The sequence below is a fragment of the Canis lupus genome, chromosome 12, assembly GCF_048164855.1.
Source record: "Canis lupus baileyi chromosome 12, mCanLup2.hap1, whole genome shotgun sequence".
Classification (NCBI taxonomy): domain Eukaryota; kingdom Metazoa; phylum Chordata; class Mammalia; order Carnivora; family Canidae; genus Canis; species Canis lupus.
Window position 1 is genome coordinate 10,589,628 of NC_132849.1, and position 18,353 is coordinate 10,607,980.

The following is an 18,353-nucleotide window of genomic DNA, read 5'->3' on the forward strand; positions in this document are numbered from 1 at the left end:
CACCCTGCTTCCTGCTACCGGGATGATCTAACATGTCAACACAGCCATGGATTCTCCTGATTCAAATGTTTCAGTGGCTCCCCAGAAATTCCTAGATCAAGTCCAAACTTGTTGACTCAACCTTTATGAGCTGGCCCTGGCAAACTCTCCCACCACCTCACCCTTTAGACATGGAACCACTTGTACTTTTGCTGTGCTTTACCATCATTTCCAACCTTAACTGTGCAAATGCTATCCCTTCTGCTTAGAGCCTTGTCCCCTCCCTCCCTGGTAAACGCCTATTTATTTAAGGAATTTAAAATCTAGGCTTGCAAATTGTATAATTTTTATGTGATAACATGAATTATTTATGTGCCTCCCTCTCCTCCAAGACCATAAATTTCATAATGATGGGGTCCAGTGCTTACTCATCTTTCTATCTATTCAACAAATACTTGCTGAATGCCTAAAATGTACAGGCACTGTGGCTGGTGTACTGATTTAGAGCATGTACAGTGGTCTCCCCTTCCCCACAGCTTCACTTTGTGCAGTCAACCATGGCCTTTTGGAAGTAGGTGATCTTCCTGTCATGTCATCATGAGGTCAAGAGTAGCCTAATGCTAAGTCACGATGTTAACAGCATTCACAGTGCTTCACCTCATTGCGTAGGTGTGGTACCATCTCACGTCATCACAGGAAGGGTGAGTACAGGACAGTAAGATATTGAGAGAGAGAGAGAGAGAGAGAGAGAGAGAGAGAACCTTTGCTAATTTTATTATTGCATATTGTTTAAATTGTTTTATTTTATTAGTTATCATTGTTAACCTCTTACTGTGCCTAATTTTTATAAGCTAAAACTGCATAGGAACATATAGGAAAAAAACATAGTAAATATAGGGTCTGGTCCTATCCGGGGTTTCAGGCCTCCTCTGGGGTCCTCTGCAGGTAAGGGGAGGGCACTAATATACAGACTTTGGAGTCAGAAAGGTCTGGGTTCAAATCTTGCTTCATTTGGGCAAATTAATGTCGGTTCTAATCTCCTTATCTCTGAAAATGGGAGCTGTAACAGGAGGAACTCCATCATCTGAGATAATTAGAGCTGTTAATCAACTCACAGAAAATGTCAGGTGTAGTCGAGAACTGGAGAAAGATTCCTATGGATCTTACACAGCGTATTCTCACCTCAACTAACAGACTTGCTCACCAATCTCTGGACATAAGCCCAGAGTGACTGAACATGTCAACGCAGCCATTCATTCTCCTGATTCAAATGTTTCAGTGGCTCCCCAGAAATGTCTAGATCAAATCCAAACTCTTTCCTTTAGGTAAGGAATCTGCTGTCTGGAGCTTCCTGTCCCTTCCCTGCATAAACCAGACCTATCATACCTTGTCTAAAAGAGACTTGTTACTCACACATCCCCTCAGCAGGGGTGAGGGCAATGAGCTGGGGTAAGGGTTGCCCTCCACACCAGGTCACAAGTGAGCAGGAGACAGAGAGCAGAGTGGCAAGCACCTATTACCTTTAAGGAGCCTGGGGTAGAGGTCACTAACTTTTCTAGGGCTTGACCCCAAGTGGTTACTGTAAATGGTACCCAGGGAAAAGCAAAGCAGGAACTTATGGCAGGATTCCTAAACTCAAGTCCTTAGCTAAGTGTCTAAATTCTGGGTGTGAGCAGCACTGTCGCCCGGAAAAATGCCCAGGCATCATCACCTCATAATCCCGACAGCTCCTTCCTTGGCACTCACATTTCGTTGGTTTACATACCGTGGCCCAAGTTTATGAAATCACAGGAAGTGGTACTGGTGGCGAACACACAGATCAGATGGCACACTCAGGAGAATGCCCCTCAATAGGTGGTGCTCTGGTGCCTGAGCAGTCTACAAGCCCTGTGAGGCCAGTGTATTGATCATGTCGTTCTTTCCTGTCTTTTAAGGCTTTGCTATGGTAGGGCCTCATGGATCCTGAAGACTGCCCCTGCAGGAGCCAGCCACTTCCTAGAGGGAGGGACTGATTCACTGAGAGCATGCCTTCCATGCACAGAGCCACCGATCCAGGCCCCACGTCCCTGCCACCTTCTCCATCGGTGCTCACACCCAGGACCACTGTCCCCTGCCCTACTCACCCCAGGACCAGGTGACTAGGGATAGCTCCTGTACCCCAGAGCCCACTGGAATTATCCAAAGAATCATCCTGAAGCCTGTGGACCATGACTTGCCTGTTCCTTCCCTTGAAAACCACCTTAGAGGCTGCTGTCCAGGCTTCTCCCTCCCTCTGCCTTCTGATGGGCTCTTGCCTTTCTGGTGTGGCCTCCCAGACTGTGGCAGGGCACGCCCCCTCCTCTTGGGATTTGGGACAATGCACTATCATTTCAATGGCAGTCATCTCTTGTTCCACTGTCCCTGTTATTACCGAATAATGACAAAACCCGTGTTTTAAAAAACAGGGCGCCACACACACTGGTCTGTGGGCCAGAGGAAATGAGTAGCTTCTTTCTGGAAGACCTAGTTACATGGAGAGCAGTTAAGAGAGCTTTTGCTGTAGCCACCTTGGGATGACTTGAGGCACTGAACCTGGGGCATGGCACATTGTAATAATCCCAGTGCTAGCTATTCCCATAATTAGCCCCCTGGGGCAGGGGGTGCAGAGCAGTGAATGGTCCCCGATCTCATGCTTTCAGGCTTCCAGAGCATTTGTCAGGGGACCTTCCCCAGCCTAGAAGGGCAAAACAAAAATGCTTCCTGGGCCCTGAAACAGAGGTACAAGCCAGGCAGGTAGGAGAGGTTTCCAGGCAAGCAAACAGTATGTGCCACAGCCTGCAGAAACAAGTGAGTGGCAAGGTCCCTGCACTAACCAGCACAATGCCTGGGCACCCAGTAGGTGTATAAGCAAATTTCTGACTTGTTTTTCACATAAACTGAGGAGGGACAGTTTCAGTAGTCAGCAGAGGCCTGCTCAAACCCAGCTCTGACTGTCACATTCTGAAGTGAGCAGAATCCTTCCAGTTCACCCAGAAGCTCGTGGCGATGGGTGTGCCCACAGGAGAGCATTCACTGTGCATTTCTAAACTGCATGCACCTTCTCTGTGTCCAGAATCGCCAACCTCCAGGCAAGGTGAATAAACAGGACACAGACCTGGCCCCTGAAGACCTCACAGTGACAGATGCTCCCTGCCCGGGGCACAAGCCGGGGTTCACAGGGGGCAGAGTGGCGGTGCCGGGGGACAGGGTGCTGCTGGTAGGGGGTGGAGAAGGGAGACCAGCAGGGAATTGGGGCTCTCACTGTTCCCTCCTGTCCATCTGGGCTTCTCCGGAAGCCAGCAGCTGGGAGAGGAACACTGCTTTTCTATCACAGGAGTTGGTACTCTCTGGACCTGTTTGGCTTCAGACAGGGTCATGAGTCAGAAGAGCCGCTGTGTTCCAGTCACGATAGGGTCATAGAACCTCATGTTTGTTTCCTCATCCACAGAGAGGAACAACACCTAGCTTCCCCCTTTCACGACGAGGGACCCATAAGGTCATGAGAATATTCACCAAAGAACTAGGAAGCCCTACTAGGCAACAGGACCCTGGCCTCCGCTTTCCACTCGGCGGGGACCCGGTACTGATCCTGCTAAATCCACTTCTTTTGTCTTTAGTGAAAATATCCAGCACTATCACAGTATTCAGAGAGACCGGAAGGTGCTAGAGATGCACCTGGAATTCAGCTGCAGTCCCTCATGCAGAGGAAATGAAAGGGTACAGAGACCAAGATCAAGTTGCTCACACAACTTCAATTTAAATTAAACTTCCTTTAATGAAATAAAAAACAAATGGTGCATTGCATAATATTTGTGGTCACAGTATAAAACAATACAATTAGTTCATATAACATCAGAGATGGACAAAAATACACAAGACCCTTTCTCTGCCTATGTGAAATCGGCAGATCCTTATGTGCCACGCTAAGAAAGACAAAGTCAAACTTTTTTCTCCTAGTGATCTGCGCACAACTATTTATCACTGAGAATTTGGTCAAACAACAGAGGAGAACTTACCCAAAATCCTAGTCCCCTTCTTCCTCTGTTGTCATCGGTGAAGCTAAAAAAAAAAGTTCTCTGAAAGTAGCAAGTTGTGTAGTATTGCTTAATATTCCTGCCAAAAAAGGCTCAGTCTTTGGCTCACAGATGTCAGTGACAAAATCATGGCTGCAGGCAGTCTGCAAAGCAAGAAGCAAGAGCCACCGGGGAAAACAGACAAGGGTCTGGGCAGGAGGGGGCATCCTTTGCCAGGATCTTAGGGGAAAACCACATGGGTAGGGAGGGAAACACACAAATAAATACATTTCTAAATTAAGATGTAAATCCAGTTGGTGAGTCAGAGTTCCACCGTCCCATGAAAAATCTGAAAAGTTGTTAAAAAGTCAGAGTTTGCATTTTTTTTCTTTTTTTAAAAAGTGAAAAGTGTATGCATGTAAACATTACAAAGTAAACAATTTAAAGTAATTTCGAGGCTTCTGTCTGAACATTGCTCAGGCTCTTTCTGGGGATATTTTTATAATTAGGAAAAAAAAAAAAACCCAAACTTTTTATAAAGTTTCTTTTTCACTAAGAAGTGCAATTTCATCTGTGTGAACTGTGGCTAGCTGCTTCTTCCATTCATACCAGTGCTTCTGGCGGGAACCCCTCCCGGAAGAGCACTTTGTGGGGAGCCCTATTTGGTACAGCAAAAGAGTGCATCTCACACTTTTAAAAGGACACACATCCCAGGCCAGTTTTGGTCTCTGGGAGGATTGTGGTCCCTGGTAGAAGACCCTGGGATTTCTTCCTCCTCCATACAAGGCCCAAGGCGACTTGGAATTTGGCCCAATGATCAGAGGCTGGGGTCGGGGTCAGTGCCTGAACCTCCCTAGTCTTGAGCTACAGTGGCAGTTTGCAAGGAGAAGGTACAGCATGTGAGCACACGTTACTCTTCTTACTGCCAAGTGTCCGGTGTGATCCATCCATGGTTTTATGTCATACCCAGGGCCACCTGGTCACACCCACAGCTAAGTACCCTCTCCTCTTACCAAGAAGGGCCTGCACACACTACGACAATCCTGAATTTTCATTAAAAAGCGATTAACTGTGTGGGTTCAAAGGGCACTGGTGTCACTAACATAGCACCTATATATATGTTCTCAGTTTCCTTCCTGTAAATATAATCACCTGTGACCCACCTCCTCTGAAACAGCATGGATAAGAAAGGACTGGTAGGAAAGACCCAAATCTAGTGTCCTCCAGGCCTCCTCGTCTTCCTCTGGTCACCCGCGCTCTGGTGGGGCAGACATGGGGCCTGAAGCGCATCTGTGCTGCTACTGTTAGTGCAGTGTCTACCACAAGTGGTCCCCCTAGGTGGGTGGGACACAAAGGGGAAGCTGGGTGGCAATCTGCCCCTCCCCGGGGCACAGAGATTGAGTGTGTGTGTGGGGGGAGACTCGGTGACAAGCGGGCAGCACAAGCAAGGGAGGTGGAGGGGACGATGGCGAGCCAGGGGTGGGGGAGTGTGGCTCGTCCGGCCCATTATGACAAAGAGCCGCACATGAATGGCCATCATTTTGTATGACTTTATTGCTCAAAACAAATGAATCTTTTTTCCCTTCGGAAGACAGAGCAGTGTTAGATCCGTCAGAGCCGGGATAAAAGCGCAGAGGATTGCAATGCAGGGCATGAGTCACCAGTGAGCCTCAGAAAACCCCACTGGGATGCTTCCGAAAGGCCAGTGCTATGCAGGGGCACATGCCTTGGGGAGCAGAGGATCTCTTTTGGTCCGCGTCCTACTCCGGGTATGAGCAATTGGGCAGAATGGATTGCTCTCAGATCTACTTTGTAGGCTGTTCACACGGCAGGTAAATTGCTGGTTTCCTTCGTGTTCCTAACAGGAAAGCAAACATACCACAAAGCATACCCTTTCTCACTAACCCCCTGCAGGGGATCTTACAAAGACCTGAAGGGCTGAAAAGGTCATGGAAAATGCATGGTCTTCATCCAGGCAATTTCTGATTCTGTGAAGTCAGGCAGTCTCGCAAGCAGCAGCAAGCCTTCAGGAGACGGAGCCCGCGCAGCCCGTGAAGGACGTGGGGCGTCTGCAGGTGCCGCCGCCAGTCCCCGGTGGCCAAAGCTTCTGCCACTCACCGAGGGCAAGGGATGGGGACGAGGTGGCTTTGTCCTCCAGATGCCATCCCCGGGAGCCACAGCCTCTCTGCAGCTCGCGTGAACTACGGACATTTAGCTCCTAGGACCCCCTTGTGTCTGCTTTCCCTGGGGCCCCATGACCTCAGCACCACTGGAGGGAGGGCCCACTCCTTCCCTTGTCCCCAGTCTCCTCCTCCCTGAGGCCCTCTTTACTGCCCTGGACAGAGAAGGCGGTGTATTTTTCTTCATATTCATGTTCATTCTTAAGGCTAAGGTGGCAAGATAAGGTGCTTGGTGGAGAGCCAAATTCTAGATTCCAGGGCCATGTCAGCACACTCACATAAAAGCAAATATAAAAGAAATGGAAAGGGGGCAAAGTAGCAAAAAAAGAAAAGAAAAAAAAAAAGCCTTTGGGCTCAGTAAGAAGTTAGATACTGCAAGTTTAGATTTCAAATGTGGTCTAAACCCCTGAAAATACGGGGATGGGTAGGGTGGTCAAAGCCACCAGTTTAGCCTTCAGCACAGGTCTATGCAGGCCAGGGGGTTGCAGCCGGCGGCACTCCCGACAGGCAGCTCTGCTCTCCCCACCTCCCCAAGACCAAGAACTCTGAGAGCCATCATCCTCCCTCCCCGCAACCCCTCAAAACCAAACATACTAACGCACACAGGTCAGAGATCTATAAACCGGTAGGAGAAAAAAATTAGACAAAGGGTAACCATTAAAAAGCCGCAGCTGGGAAGACACACACGTGATTGTTCTACCAGAAAGTGCCGTGGGAAGAAGAGCCATGTGCTGGTAAACGTGTCCGCGCTCAGGACTGGACATGCAGAGGAGAGAGAGCGCCAGGTCCCACCTGAGATTAGAGAGGACTGGGTTTTAGTGTCACACACTTCGCATGAAAAGCTTGCTGTCCTCTTCCCGCCCATACCGCTCCTGCGCCGCCTCGGTGGCCGCTCCCCCCGCTGTGGTCCTAGTCCATCTCCATGGACATGAGCCGGCGGCGCTCGCGCCTCGTCTCCTGCACCTCCTTCTTGCAGCACCAGTGGGAGCTGCAGTACCCGATGAGGCAGGACAGGAGCCCGATGACAGTGGACAGGCCCACGCCGATCAGCAGCGGGTACTTGAAGGCGTTCAGCACTGGGAGGGAGCGACAGAGGGATGCCAGGTTAGGCCTCGGGAAGCCCACCGCCTAGCCTCACCTCCCCATCCCATCTTGTCTCCCCCAGGGGGCAGCTCGGGCTCAGGCTGTATCTAGCACCTAGTGCGGTGCTAGAGACAGGAGCCCTCTGAGCCGTCCACAAAGTGAGCAGATGACACCGGACCCCGATCCGTGGGGGAGAAAACAAAAAAAAAAAGGAAAAAGGATTTCATTTGATGTCTGCGAGTGTTGGCTTGCTTTTTAGGGTTTTGGCAGGAGATGGATCTTTAAAAGTCAGTATAAGGGCACCGTGCGTTCGACAGCAGATGCATCCTTAAAAAAAAAAAAAAACTGTTCATAAATCAATTCTGTGCATCAAATAACTGAAGTGTGTTGAGGGGAGCTATTTTAAGTAACACTGTAGTAAATTATCTAGCAAAGTGAATAATCGCTCCCTTGTATGGGAAATCTGGGTTTTCATATGGAGCTACTTCAAGCAAGGAATTTCTAAGATGCAAATAGGGTATAAATGACGAAGTGTCAGGAATGCACAAACACTACACAGATCGCACACATTCAAATCCCAAATCCCTTCTCCCAGAAGCACCAGTTCTCCTTGGGCGGTGGCTGGCATGCTGGCTGGTGCCTGACATTTAATGTGGCTCACCTTTCAAAACAGCCCTATGAGAGACTGTTACCTCACTGCATGAGAGAGGAAACAAAGGATCACAAGGCTAAGTCATCTGTGGACAAGCTGGGTTCCCATTCCAGTCTCCTCCAAACTGACATCTCAACAGGGAAACACACTCAAAGGCTCTCCTGATCCTCAGAGGTACTGGGGCTTTTATTCTCTCCATGGAATCTCCCCATTCTCATTTATTCTGAAGCTTTTTGCAGAGAAGACATATTTCTCATTAGTCAAGGAACAACTGCCCCCACTCTGGGATGCTTGGGGAACAGGCGGGTGGGGAGGGGACCCTCTGAGCACCTAGTTAGAATGACTCTGGTGGTCAGCGTGAGCTAACAAAGCAGAGAGCCCCATTCCTATCCCCAGGTTCCTGAAAGATCCCCCTCCATGCTAATGACACCAGGTGTAGCCTCCCTTCTCAAGAAGCAAAACCAAGAGCGGGGCGGGAGTGGCAGGAGCCCACTCACTGCTCTCTGGGGGGACCAGAGCCCATTCTCTTGATGACGTTCTCTGCCTCTGCCTAGCAGTCCATGCTGACCCCATACCAAGGAACATGGGTTTGCACAGGATTTGCAGAAAGCATCAAAAATCTTTCCAGGGAGTCTTGAGAATCATTCCCTGGTGGTGGCTCCAGCACTGGACACCATACCTGGGGAGGCCTGTTTGCGCTCCTTCTGGGTACAGGCCCAGGCCAGGTCTAGAGCGAGCAGGCTGTGCTGTGGCACATTCCTCAAATGGTAGCAACCTGAATCCATCAGTAGCAGCATGGCACAGACACTCAAACAGCATGTCATTCTTACCATCCATCTTCACAGTCACGAAGATGGGCTTGGAGTAGATCTCTGCCTCCTTCTGCCAGGAGCCTGTCGGGGACTTTACCCACGGAGTCACAGAGCAGTAGTAGTTGCCAAAGTCCTGGTCCTCAGAGCCATGCACCTGCAGCAAGAATTCTAACACGCTCACACGCTCCAGGCTGAGCTCACTCTTCCAGTCTCTCTCGGCTGTGGTCACGATGCCCTTTCGATCCAGGGATGATAGGAGGACAGGAGCCTTGTCCAGACCGAAGGAGTGCACGGCAAACCAGGACACGTCAAAGGCCATGTCATCTGTGGATTGATTGCAGACCAGGCCGAAAGCCTGGGTCAGTGCAACGGGCAGAAATCCCACCTATGGCTAACACGCATGCACCTCTCCAGGGGCCAGCGCTGCCCCCCATGCCTTAATCTCTCGGATTCCTCCCAACCCCACAATGAAGGTACTATCACGTGCCCTGCCCTACCCTGTTCGAGGTCACAGGGCCAGGAGCAGCGCACACAGCTTCACCCGGGGAGTGCAGCTCCACAGTCCACCCTCTCAACTGTGCCGCCGCCACCACCCAGCCCATGGAATGCCCAAAACCATCCCCCGCAGGGGACACGGGACACAGAGCTGGCAGGCGGCAACACTGCAGGCTCTGCCTCCCAAAGCAGGGCCCTCTGATGTTTCAAGCAGAAGAGCCCAAGACCAGGAGGACGCTAACATAGTCTAGGACAAAGGGTACCTCAAGGGGAACCATACAAAATCGAGTTATAAGGAGGTTAGGTTTCAATGTTCGCTGTGGTTTTTCCCCTACAGATGTGCTGAAGTCCAAAACAACAGGAAAGACATGTCCAGCTGAGAAAGTGGAAAACAGGTGAACAGTCCCAGAGAGGACGCTGCTGAATCTCAAGGCACTCTGCAAAATTAAGGTTCTCAGGGCCTTGAATAAATTAATGTGGGCACAGGAAAAAAAGATGACTCTGGCACAAGTGGTAACTCTCACAGAACGTAAAGATAAGAGTATAGGTCATAAGCCCCTGGCTTCTTCTGGCAAGTCCCTAGTGACACCAGCTGTGGCAGGCCTGGGGCACACCCAGCAGGCCAGGAAGGACTATATGGCCACAAATACTTTTTATTTTCCATGCACTTGACAAGGCTTTCTTTATAAACATTAAATAGCACCATTTTCATTAAATAAAAAGTAACATCTACTCATTTAATGAAAATATACTAATAACCTTTGTCTGAAGGCAAATCATACCTGCTTATGTACTAAAAAGGAACATGAACAAAATGAAAAGCAAGACTTTCTATAAAATTGTACAATGATGTTTCCTTCCCAACTCACTTGGAAATGTCAAGGGCCCATGCAAACCTCGATCCCACCTACAGGATGACAGCTCGCCACTCTAAGGCTCAAAGTACCTTCTTTCCCTGCCTGTGGGCCCACTGTGACCCTTGAGCAGAAAATCTGATGGTTGCCAGTGTTACGGGTCACCTCTGACCAAGAAGCGTGGCTTCCCGGGGGCAGAGGGAGTGCTGTCAACGCCCTCCCACCCTCAGGGTGCGGGAGCAGAGTGGGTCCCTAGACCCCGATTGTATGCTCATCGAAAACTCCAGCTCAGTGCTGTTGTGACCTGCAGGCGCTGGGTTGTTACTGGAGGCAAAAAGTTACTTGGGAGTAGAATCTAGCCCCAGTCTGGCCGTGCCTCATGGAGCTGTGGACAGCCTGTAGGGCCAGGCTACAGCACTAGACTCCCAGCACCGGTACTTGCTAGCCATGTGGCCTGGAGGAGTGACTTAATGCTCAGTGCCTCAGTTTCCTCAGCTGTAAAACGAATACTGCAATTTCATGCAATGAAATTTAGAATAGCACCTGCCTGGCACATAGTAGGTGCTCATGACCTGCCCACAATGAACGTCCTGACTCCACACTACGACATACACAGTCTAGGAATGGATGCTGCTAACAGGGAGGGCCTCACTGCCTGTAGCGGAGCCTCTTCGGGCCCGCCCTGGCCAGCTGCTGATGGTGTGGGCTGCTAACATTCTCACCCCTGTACCCTCTTCCGGAGGATAGGCTTCAGCTGATGGAAGCCGCCTCCTGAAGGTTCAAAAACACCCTTGCTCCCATATCATTCAGCCTATGGGTGGTGACTCACCAATGGCAGGGATCTAGAAGGCCAGTCCCTTTACTCTGTGGTACCACCCACGCCCCAGAGCTTCCCGGCAGTGGTGGCGGATAGTTAGACTTGTTCTGAATTCACATCGTTGCCTGGCTTCTTTCCCTGCTCTGTCTTGACTCCCTTGCTCCCTGGAAGCACACCCTTAATTAGTCACTTGCACGCTGGTCTCAGGCTTTGCATCTCAAGAACCTGACCTAAGACACTGACCTGCCCTGTCCCTCCCGTCCTGGCACAGAAGTGCCTGCCTGGGTGCTTGGCCCACTCAGATGGTATGTCCTTTCCAAAAGAAAATTCCTTCACAGCCCATCAGATGAGTGAGGAAATACTAAATTACAGTGTGTGCTTAATTACTCAGAATCTTCCACCCACACAGTCCAACAGTGCAAAGTTCTGGAAAACTGTGATCTGCATGATAACAGCCACCTATAGCTTCTGTAATTACACTGGAGGAAAAAGACTTTTACATGAAGGGCACACATGCTGACCCATTAATTTGCTGAGAAAGAACATTTCTTTCTTCTTTTTTTTTTTTTTTCCTAAGAACATTTAAATAAGTTGTGTATACAGCTTACATGAGCTTCAACTGTAAACATGGTAACGTTCTGGACGGGAATCCCTGCCCGTTTCCTCTCCACTTTCACTTTCGTTTTCCCTTCTGAATCCCTCTCTGTGTCCCTGATCCTCTGCACCTCGGCTTACTCAGAACTGAGGCTCCCCACCCTGTGCCCTTGAGAACACAGCCAACCAACTGGATGGATTCTTTTCCTTTTCTTCCATCTTCTGCCAATACTTCTTTTTCCTACCTCTGCAGCTCAACCAGGTCCAGGTTCCCTGCGAGAGCCAATTTGGTATCCGTGAGCTAGTCCAGGGGTCAGTGGCCTACAGCCCACAGGCCAAATCCAGCCCACCACCTGTTTTTGTAAGCAAAGCTTCCCTGGAACAGGGTGGAGCCCATTTGCTCACATGCTGTGTACGGCTGCTTTTACACTACTGCGACAGAGCTGAGTAGTTGCTGCAGAGACCATCTGGCCCACAAGGCCAAAAATACTTCCTCCCAGGGCCCTTTCCAGAAAACAACTGCTGACCCTGAACTAGTTACCACCTGCACCCTCGACCAGAGGTCCTGGAGGAGCTGGATCTCAGCTGGTAGCCAGCTCAGCCTCCGCTCAACACAAGCTCTGCCCAGGCCCCTGCTCATGCTGTCCACTCCGGTTCCACTGCAGGCCCTCCGCGCTTTGCTTATGACCTGCCCTTACTACAGAAGGCGAACCTGCTTCCAGATTCCACCCCGGAACTGCAGGTCCAGTGGTCTCCACAGAACTCTGAGTCTTGTACAATTTGGCCTTTTCAAGGGGCCAATAACAGAGAGGCCATGGCTCTGCTTGTGATGGGGCGGGTGATACAAAGCTGCCCAAGGACAGAGCGGCCCCCCAGGCAGTGAAGAAGGTTCTCCAGTCTCATTAGAAGAACGTGGTGGTGGGTACAGTCACGCTCGGCAACAGACACCTTATGTGCTTTCAGTTGTTTTAAACCCCGAGGGTCTAAGAGTGAGGCAGGGACACTATCTGGTCACTGAAGCAAAAACGTAAAACTGATGGCCCACGGCTCTACGGCATCCAGTTGGCAACACATATTTTTTTTGCAAAGAAATTGGTATATAGGGATCCCTGGGTGGCGCAGGGGTTTGGTGCCTGCCTTTGGCCCAGGGCGCGATCCTGGAGACCCGGGATCGAATCCCACATCGGGCTTCCGGTGCATGGAGCCTGCTTCTCCCTCTGCCTGTGTCTCTGCCTCTCTCTCTCTCTCTGTGACTATCATAAATAAATAAACATTTAAAAAAATTAAAAAAAAAAAAAGAAATTGGTATATAAAGATTTCCCAGGAACTTAAACTATGACAGCACCGCCTGGTCACTTGCTACCTGTTTACTCCACTCTGTGCCTAATCACAGAGGTAACACTACCTGATACTGTATATAAGAGGACTGCTTTCTTGTCTGTCTCCTTAACCCGGCCACAAGCTCCATGACGACAGACGTGGACTGTTTTCATCCTTTCCCTATTCCCAGTACCTGCTAACAGAAGCAGCTCAATAAATCATCTGCGTGAATAAATGCATCAAAGACAAAGTAAAGGAGTGGGACTCTGCCAGCAGGTTTTAAACCAGCTTGAGCTTGAATCGGCCCTGGAAGTGGCCCACCGACCACCTTGGCAATTCCGAGCCCAAGGTCTGGATGTGTTTTCAAATCATCCAACAGATGGATGCATCCATTAACAGTATTTCTTAAGCTCCCCCTGAGTACCCAGTACAGAGTGAGGCAGTTTGGGGATTCACGCAGCCCAAGCCCTGACCTCCACGTCTGTGTCATGGTGACATGAGATGCATTTATAGAAAGCAACAAGGGGGGGATCCCTGGGTGGCTCAGTGGTTTAATGCCTGCCTTCAGCTCAGGGCATGATCCTGGAGTCCTGGGATCAAGTCCTGCATCGGGCTCCCTGCATGGAGCCTGCTTCTCCCTCTGCCTGTGTCTCTGCCTCTCTCTCTCTGTGTGTCTCGAATGAATGAATGAATGAATGAATCAATCAATCAATCTTAAAAAAAAAATAGGGCAGCCCGGGTGGCTCAGTGGTTTAGCACTGCCTTCAGCTCAGAGCATGATCCTAGAGACCCAGGATCGAGTCCCGCATCAGGGTCCCTGCATGGAGACTGCTTCTCCCTTTGTCCCTCTTTCTCTCTCTCTCTCTCTCTCTGTGTCTCTCTCAGAAATAAATAAAATATTTAAAAAACAATAAAATTAAATTAAAAAAGAAAAAAGAAAGCAGCACGGGGTAGGGGAAGGAGAGAAGATGAAATACCTGGATCCAGTGCTCCTTCAACAGTGATGATACAAAACAATCTGATCAGATCTCCCCGGATGACTGACGGTGTGTCCGAATGCACGGAGGCGTTAAATATAGGCCCTGGAAGAGAGTGAGAGCACCGCATTATTCCCACTCAGGCTGTTGTTTATATTCCATTCCTGGCACTCAAATGGGCATCCGCGTGTGGCCCATCTTCCCTGGAACTGGGCTGGGTGGTGCTCTCAGGTTGCTATTCTCCTCCTCAGACACGTGCATCAGGCCATCCAAATAAGCATCCTCTTTAATTACAACCACAACAGAACTCTTGCTACAGGACTACTTTTGCAGGACACCGGTGGCTCGGTGGTTGAGCATCTGCCTGTGGCTCAGGTCATGATCATGGGGTCCTGGGATCGAGTCCCACATTGGGCTCCCTGCATGGAGCCTGCTTCTCCCTCTGCCTGTGTCTCTGCTTTTCTCTCTGGGTCTCTCATGAATAAATAAATAAAATCTTAAAAAAAAATTACTTTTGCTTCTGGCTTTTCCTTTCCCTCTTCTCTGATGTCCCCTTTGAAGGCCACCCCCACCTACTATCCTGATGCAGCCCAGGTGGCTTCTGGTTCTACGTGGTTCACTTTCTGACAGAGGTGGTGGGAGATCAGAGGGAACAGGACTGAAATAGTCCCACTCTGGGCCCGATGGAGTGAGTGGCCTCGCTGTGCTGGGGACAGGGGCTCTGCCATTAGGAGGCTGCAACGCTGTCAGCTGACAGACATGCCTACAATGACGACACTCCATAGGGGACAATGGGAGCACCAGAGGCATGGCTCCAGTCTGTCAGGGGAAACCGAGGCAGCACACGGGTATTGCTTCAAAACACTACCCAGACAGGATTGGTTTCACACACCTTCCTGAGAACACCCCCTTAATATTCAGTTTGCTTTGAAAGATTCTTTCCTTCTTCCAGAGGCCAAAAGATGTGTCTACCCAAACTGTGCAAGGCAAAGATGTGCCAAGGTTCTGAGTTGTAAGCATAAAAATGGCTACAAAATATGAAGTATAAAGACTAAACACATGGAGATAATTTAGTGCTAGCATTTAATAATATTTACCACAGAGTCAGTTGGATGCATTTGACTGTAGGTACAATTATTATGCTATTTGATTACGAGGCATAAATAAGTGAGTTTTGAATAAAAAAAAAAAGTATGCTTTACATGGAAGGAATCTGGCTCCTATCCCCTTCTTAGAGAGAGGGGCAATGTACTGCATTTTTTTTTTTAAAACCCTTTACTCTTCAGTTTTAGGTGACAGTGTTACACAGCTTTAAGCCCATCTGATCCTAAGAGCCTGATATTTACCTTATTCTAATAAGAACAGGCAAACCTAAAGAAGGTTCCAGAACACCAGTGCCGTGGGATTTCCCCTGGCTTTCCTGGGAAGCAAAAAGAGACAGCCCTGGACACTGATTCTGAAACTCATCAGAAGCTAAGAACACAAGTGTTACTACTTTTAAATCAGATCACCAAAAAGGAAAAAGTGCTTTAACATCCAAAAGAAATGACTGAGAAGTGTGTAAAGGTCACACAAACCAATGAGGCAAAGAGCTAAAAAAAGCTGTATTTTCACTTCACCATGAGTGGAAGACAAACTCCTCGGACTGCTTTCCTCATGCCAAGTCCTGGAATAGTTGGTGTTCTGCTGGGAAAAAGGTAACAGGCAGGTGCAGGACCCAGCAACCCAGGGAGGCGGGGCAGCCCTGAGCAGGTGGCGGTGAGAGTTCAGATTAACCAGAGAGCAGCAGAAGGGCATCGACTCCGGGAGTAGGGGAGAATGTAACAGAATGGTGGTCACAGGGCATAGGGAAAGGGATGAGAGCAGAGAGGACGAGGAAACCTGACCTACTTGTGAGCAGCCTGCCCTTTGATCAACTCCTCTCCCAGCCATGGTTCCCACAGGTCCTGACCACCTTGGATTTGCTCTGTTTATTGCAGCGAGGTGGGACAGGATCAAGCCAGTGGCTCCGCCTTGGCTCGGTGTTCATGCCTGGGGGGCACTTCCATACCTGGCCACTTGGGAGTACAGGTTAGTAGCAACCAAGGTGAGCAATGAGGACGTTTTTTTCTCTGACTAGAAATTTCATGGTAAGAAACCACAAAATGATAAAACGTAAAGACCCTCAAAATGGATTTAGGTTTCTAAATTGGAAACAGCAAAGACAGACTTACCAATTTGGACAAATCTCACTTTCTTTTCTTTACATTTCCAAAGAAAACCCAAAATGCCTTCTAGGTCACAAGTTACGGTTCTCATTTCCCCTATTGGCTGTGGATGTGGGAACAACAGAATATTTGTGCTAAGGCTCACCATGCAGACATGGATCGGGGAAAAGGCCTTCATTGTAAAATATTCACAGCAGTGGATTTCCTTCTAATGAAATCAACAACTCACTGTTAATGTGGGTCATTATCCCAGGCTGGGAAATATTTTTATTATGGTCAATTTCTGTGGTAATGCTGTTTTTGTGAGGGATTTTGTCTGGTTAACTTCACAGATGACAGACTCCGGCACGGAGAATTTAAGTGAACAACCAGAGTCACTAGATGTCCCCCGACTCCTAGTCTGCAGAGAGTACATGGGTCACACTGAGCTTTTAAATACAAACATTGACAGAATCATGTGCTAACCCCACCCCCTAAAAAGTGCTGTACACAGTATTTTTGTGAAAGCCAAAATTGCCGACCATCTGCATGTCCATCAATAGGGTAATGGCTAACTAAATTCTAGGAGGTATCGTTAAAGTTGTTATTTACCTAGAATTTGTTTTAACATGAAAACTGCTTATTTTAGAAGGTTAAGGGGGGAAAGCAGATCACAAAACTGTATACCCAGCCTGATCTCAGAGTCATGAAGAAAACACACATTGGGAAGTTTTCCAGGGAGACAAACACCACAAATGAACAGTGTCTGGTTGGTTATGGGTAACTCTTTTCCTTCTACTTTATCGTATTTCCAAGTTTTCTCTATTCAGGAGAAAAACTTTGTTGTTATCCTTTTGTAATGGTAAACGCCTTGAACACGGTAACATTTATTCTGTATTCTCCCTGACACTTTGGGTCAGTGAAATTCACGACTCAGCAGCGTCCCTTGGAAACACAGTCCTCACAACCAAGAAGCAAGCACCCCATAGCCAGCGGATAGAAAGGTGGACACCAGGAAGGACCTCTTTCTTATGTGTATCTTATGGTGTGCTGTTGATTTTTCGGAAGTGAAGACTCTACAGTATCAAGTCAGTATTTACTGGGAGCCATTTGGGGCAAGGGACCTGTGCTAGGTGGATCTGATGGCAACTTCTCCTAATTAAATTGTCAACTGGCCATGACAACTCCGTGGACTAAATAAAATAAAAATCTTAGCCAGTCTATTCAGCCTGGAAGCTACAGTCATTTTTGTTTTAAAGATTTTATTTATTTATTCATGAGAGAGACAGAGAGAGAGGTAGAGACACAGACAGAGGGAGAAGCAGGCTCCATGCAGGGAGCCTGATGTGGGACTCAATCCCTGGACTAGGATCATACCCTGAGCCGCAGGCAGGAAGCCGCAGTCGTTTTATCTGTTATGCAGAGATTTAAAGAATTGAAAAATAGATGCAATACCTATTCCTCACTCAGAAATACAAAAGATTTTATGTCTCCCCGGTTTCCCATAACAATTCTAGAGAAACATCAAATAACAAATGTAAAACAAGATGGAATAAACTCCTACAGAGAGTAAAACAGATACACAAATAAAAGACAAAAACCACATAATCATCTTAATCTCACTAGACACAGAAAAAGCATTTGACAACATTCAGCATCTCTTCATGGTAAAAACACTCAACAAACGGTAATAAATGGGAAACTTCCCCAACTTAATAAAGGGCATCTATGAAAAACTCAGTTATGATGACTTTTAATGGTAAAGGACTGAAAACTTTCCCCGTAAGATCAGGAACAAGACAAGGATGTCCACTTGTACGCTACTATTCAACAACATTATTCTAGAGGTGCCAGCCGGGGCCATTAGGCAAGAAAAAGAATTGGAAGGTATTCAGTTTGGAAAGGAAAAAGTAGAATTGTCTTTATTCACAGATGCCATTTTATTGTATTTAAAACATCCTAAGGAGGGGCACCTGGATGGCTCGGTGGTTGAGTGTGTCTGCCTTTGGCTCAGGTCCTGGGGTCGAGTCCCGAAATGGGCTCTCCAGTGGGAGGCTGCTTCTCCCTCTGCCTGTGTCTCTGCCTCTCTCTGTGCATCTCTCATGAATAAATAAATAAAATCTTAAAAAATAAATAAAACATCCTAAGGAATCAACCAAAAAGCAATTAAAACTAATAAGTCTAGCAAGGTTGCAGAATCCAATAACAATACATAAAAAATCAGCTCTGTTTCTCTATACTTGCAAGGAATAAATGGAAAAGGAAATTGAGAGCAATTCTATTTACAATAGCATCAAAAAATAAAATACTTAGGATATATTTAATGAAAGAAGTTCAAGATTTGTACATTGACAACTACAAACACTATGGACA

General features: G+C 48.2%; 1 protein-coding gene across 1 annotated transcript in view; it reads right to left on the reverse strand.

The window, feature by feature from the left end:
* Positions 1-3,752: 3,752 nt before the first annotated feature.
* The window catches only part of PTGFRN (prostaglandin F2 receptor inhibitor), an 83,398-nt gene continuing 68,797 nt past the window's right edge, over positions 3,753-18,353 (reverse strand). The window contains exons 7-9 of the mRNA XM_072769631.1: positions 13,795-13,899; positions 8,756-9,061; positions 3,753-7,266 (exon numbers count right to left, since the gene is read on the reverse strand). Coding sequence (XP_072625732.1) covers positions 7,100-7,266; positions 8,756-9,061; positions 13,795-13,899 — 578 coding nt within the window. The 3' untranslated portion in view covers positions 3,753-7,099. The remainder of the gene's footprint in view (positions 7,267-8,755; positions 9,062-13,794; positions 13,900-18,353) is intronic.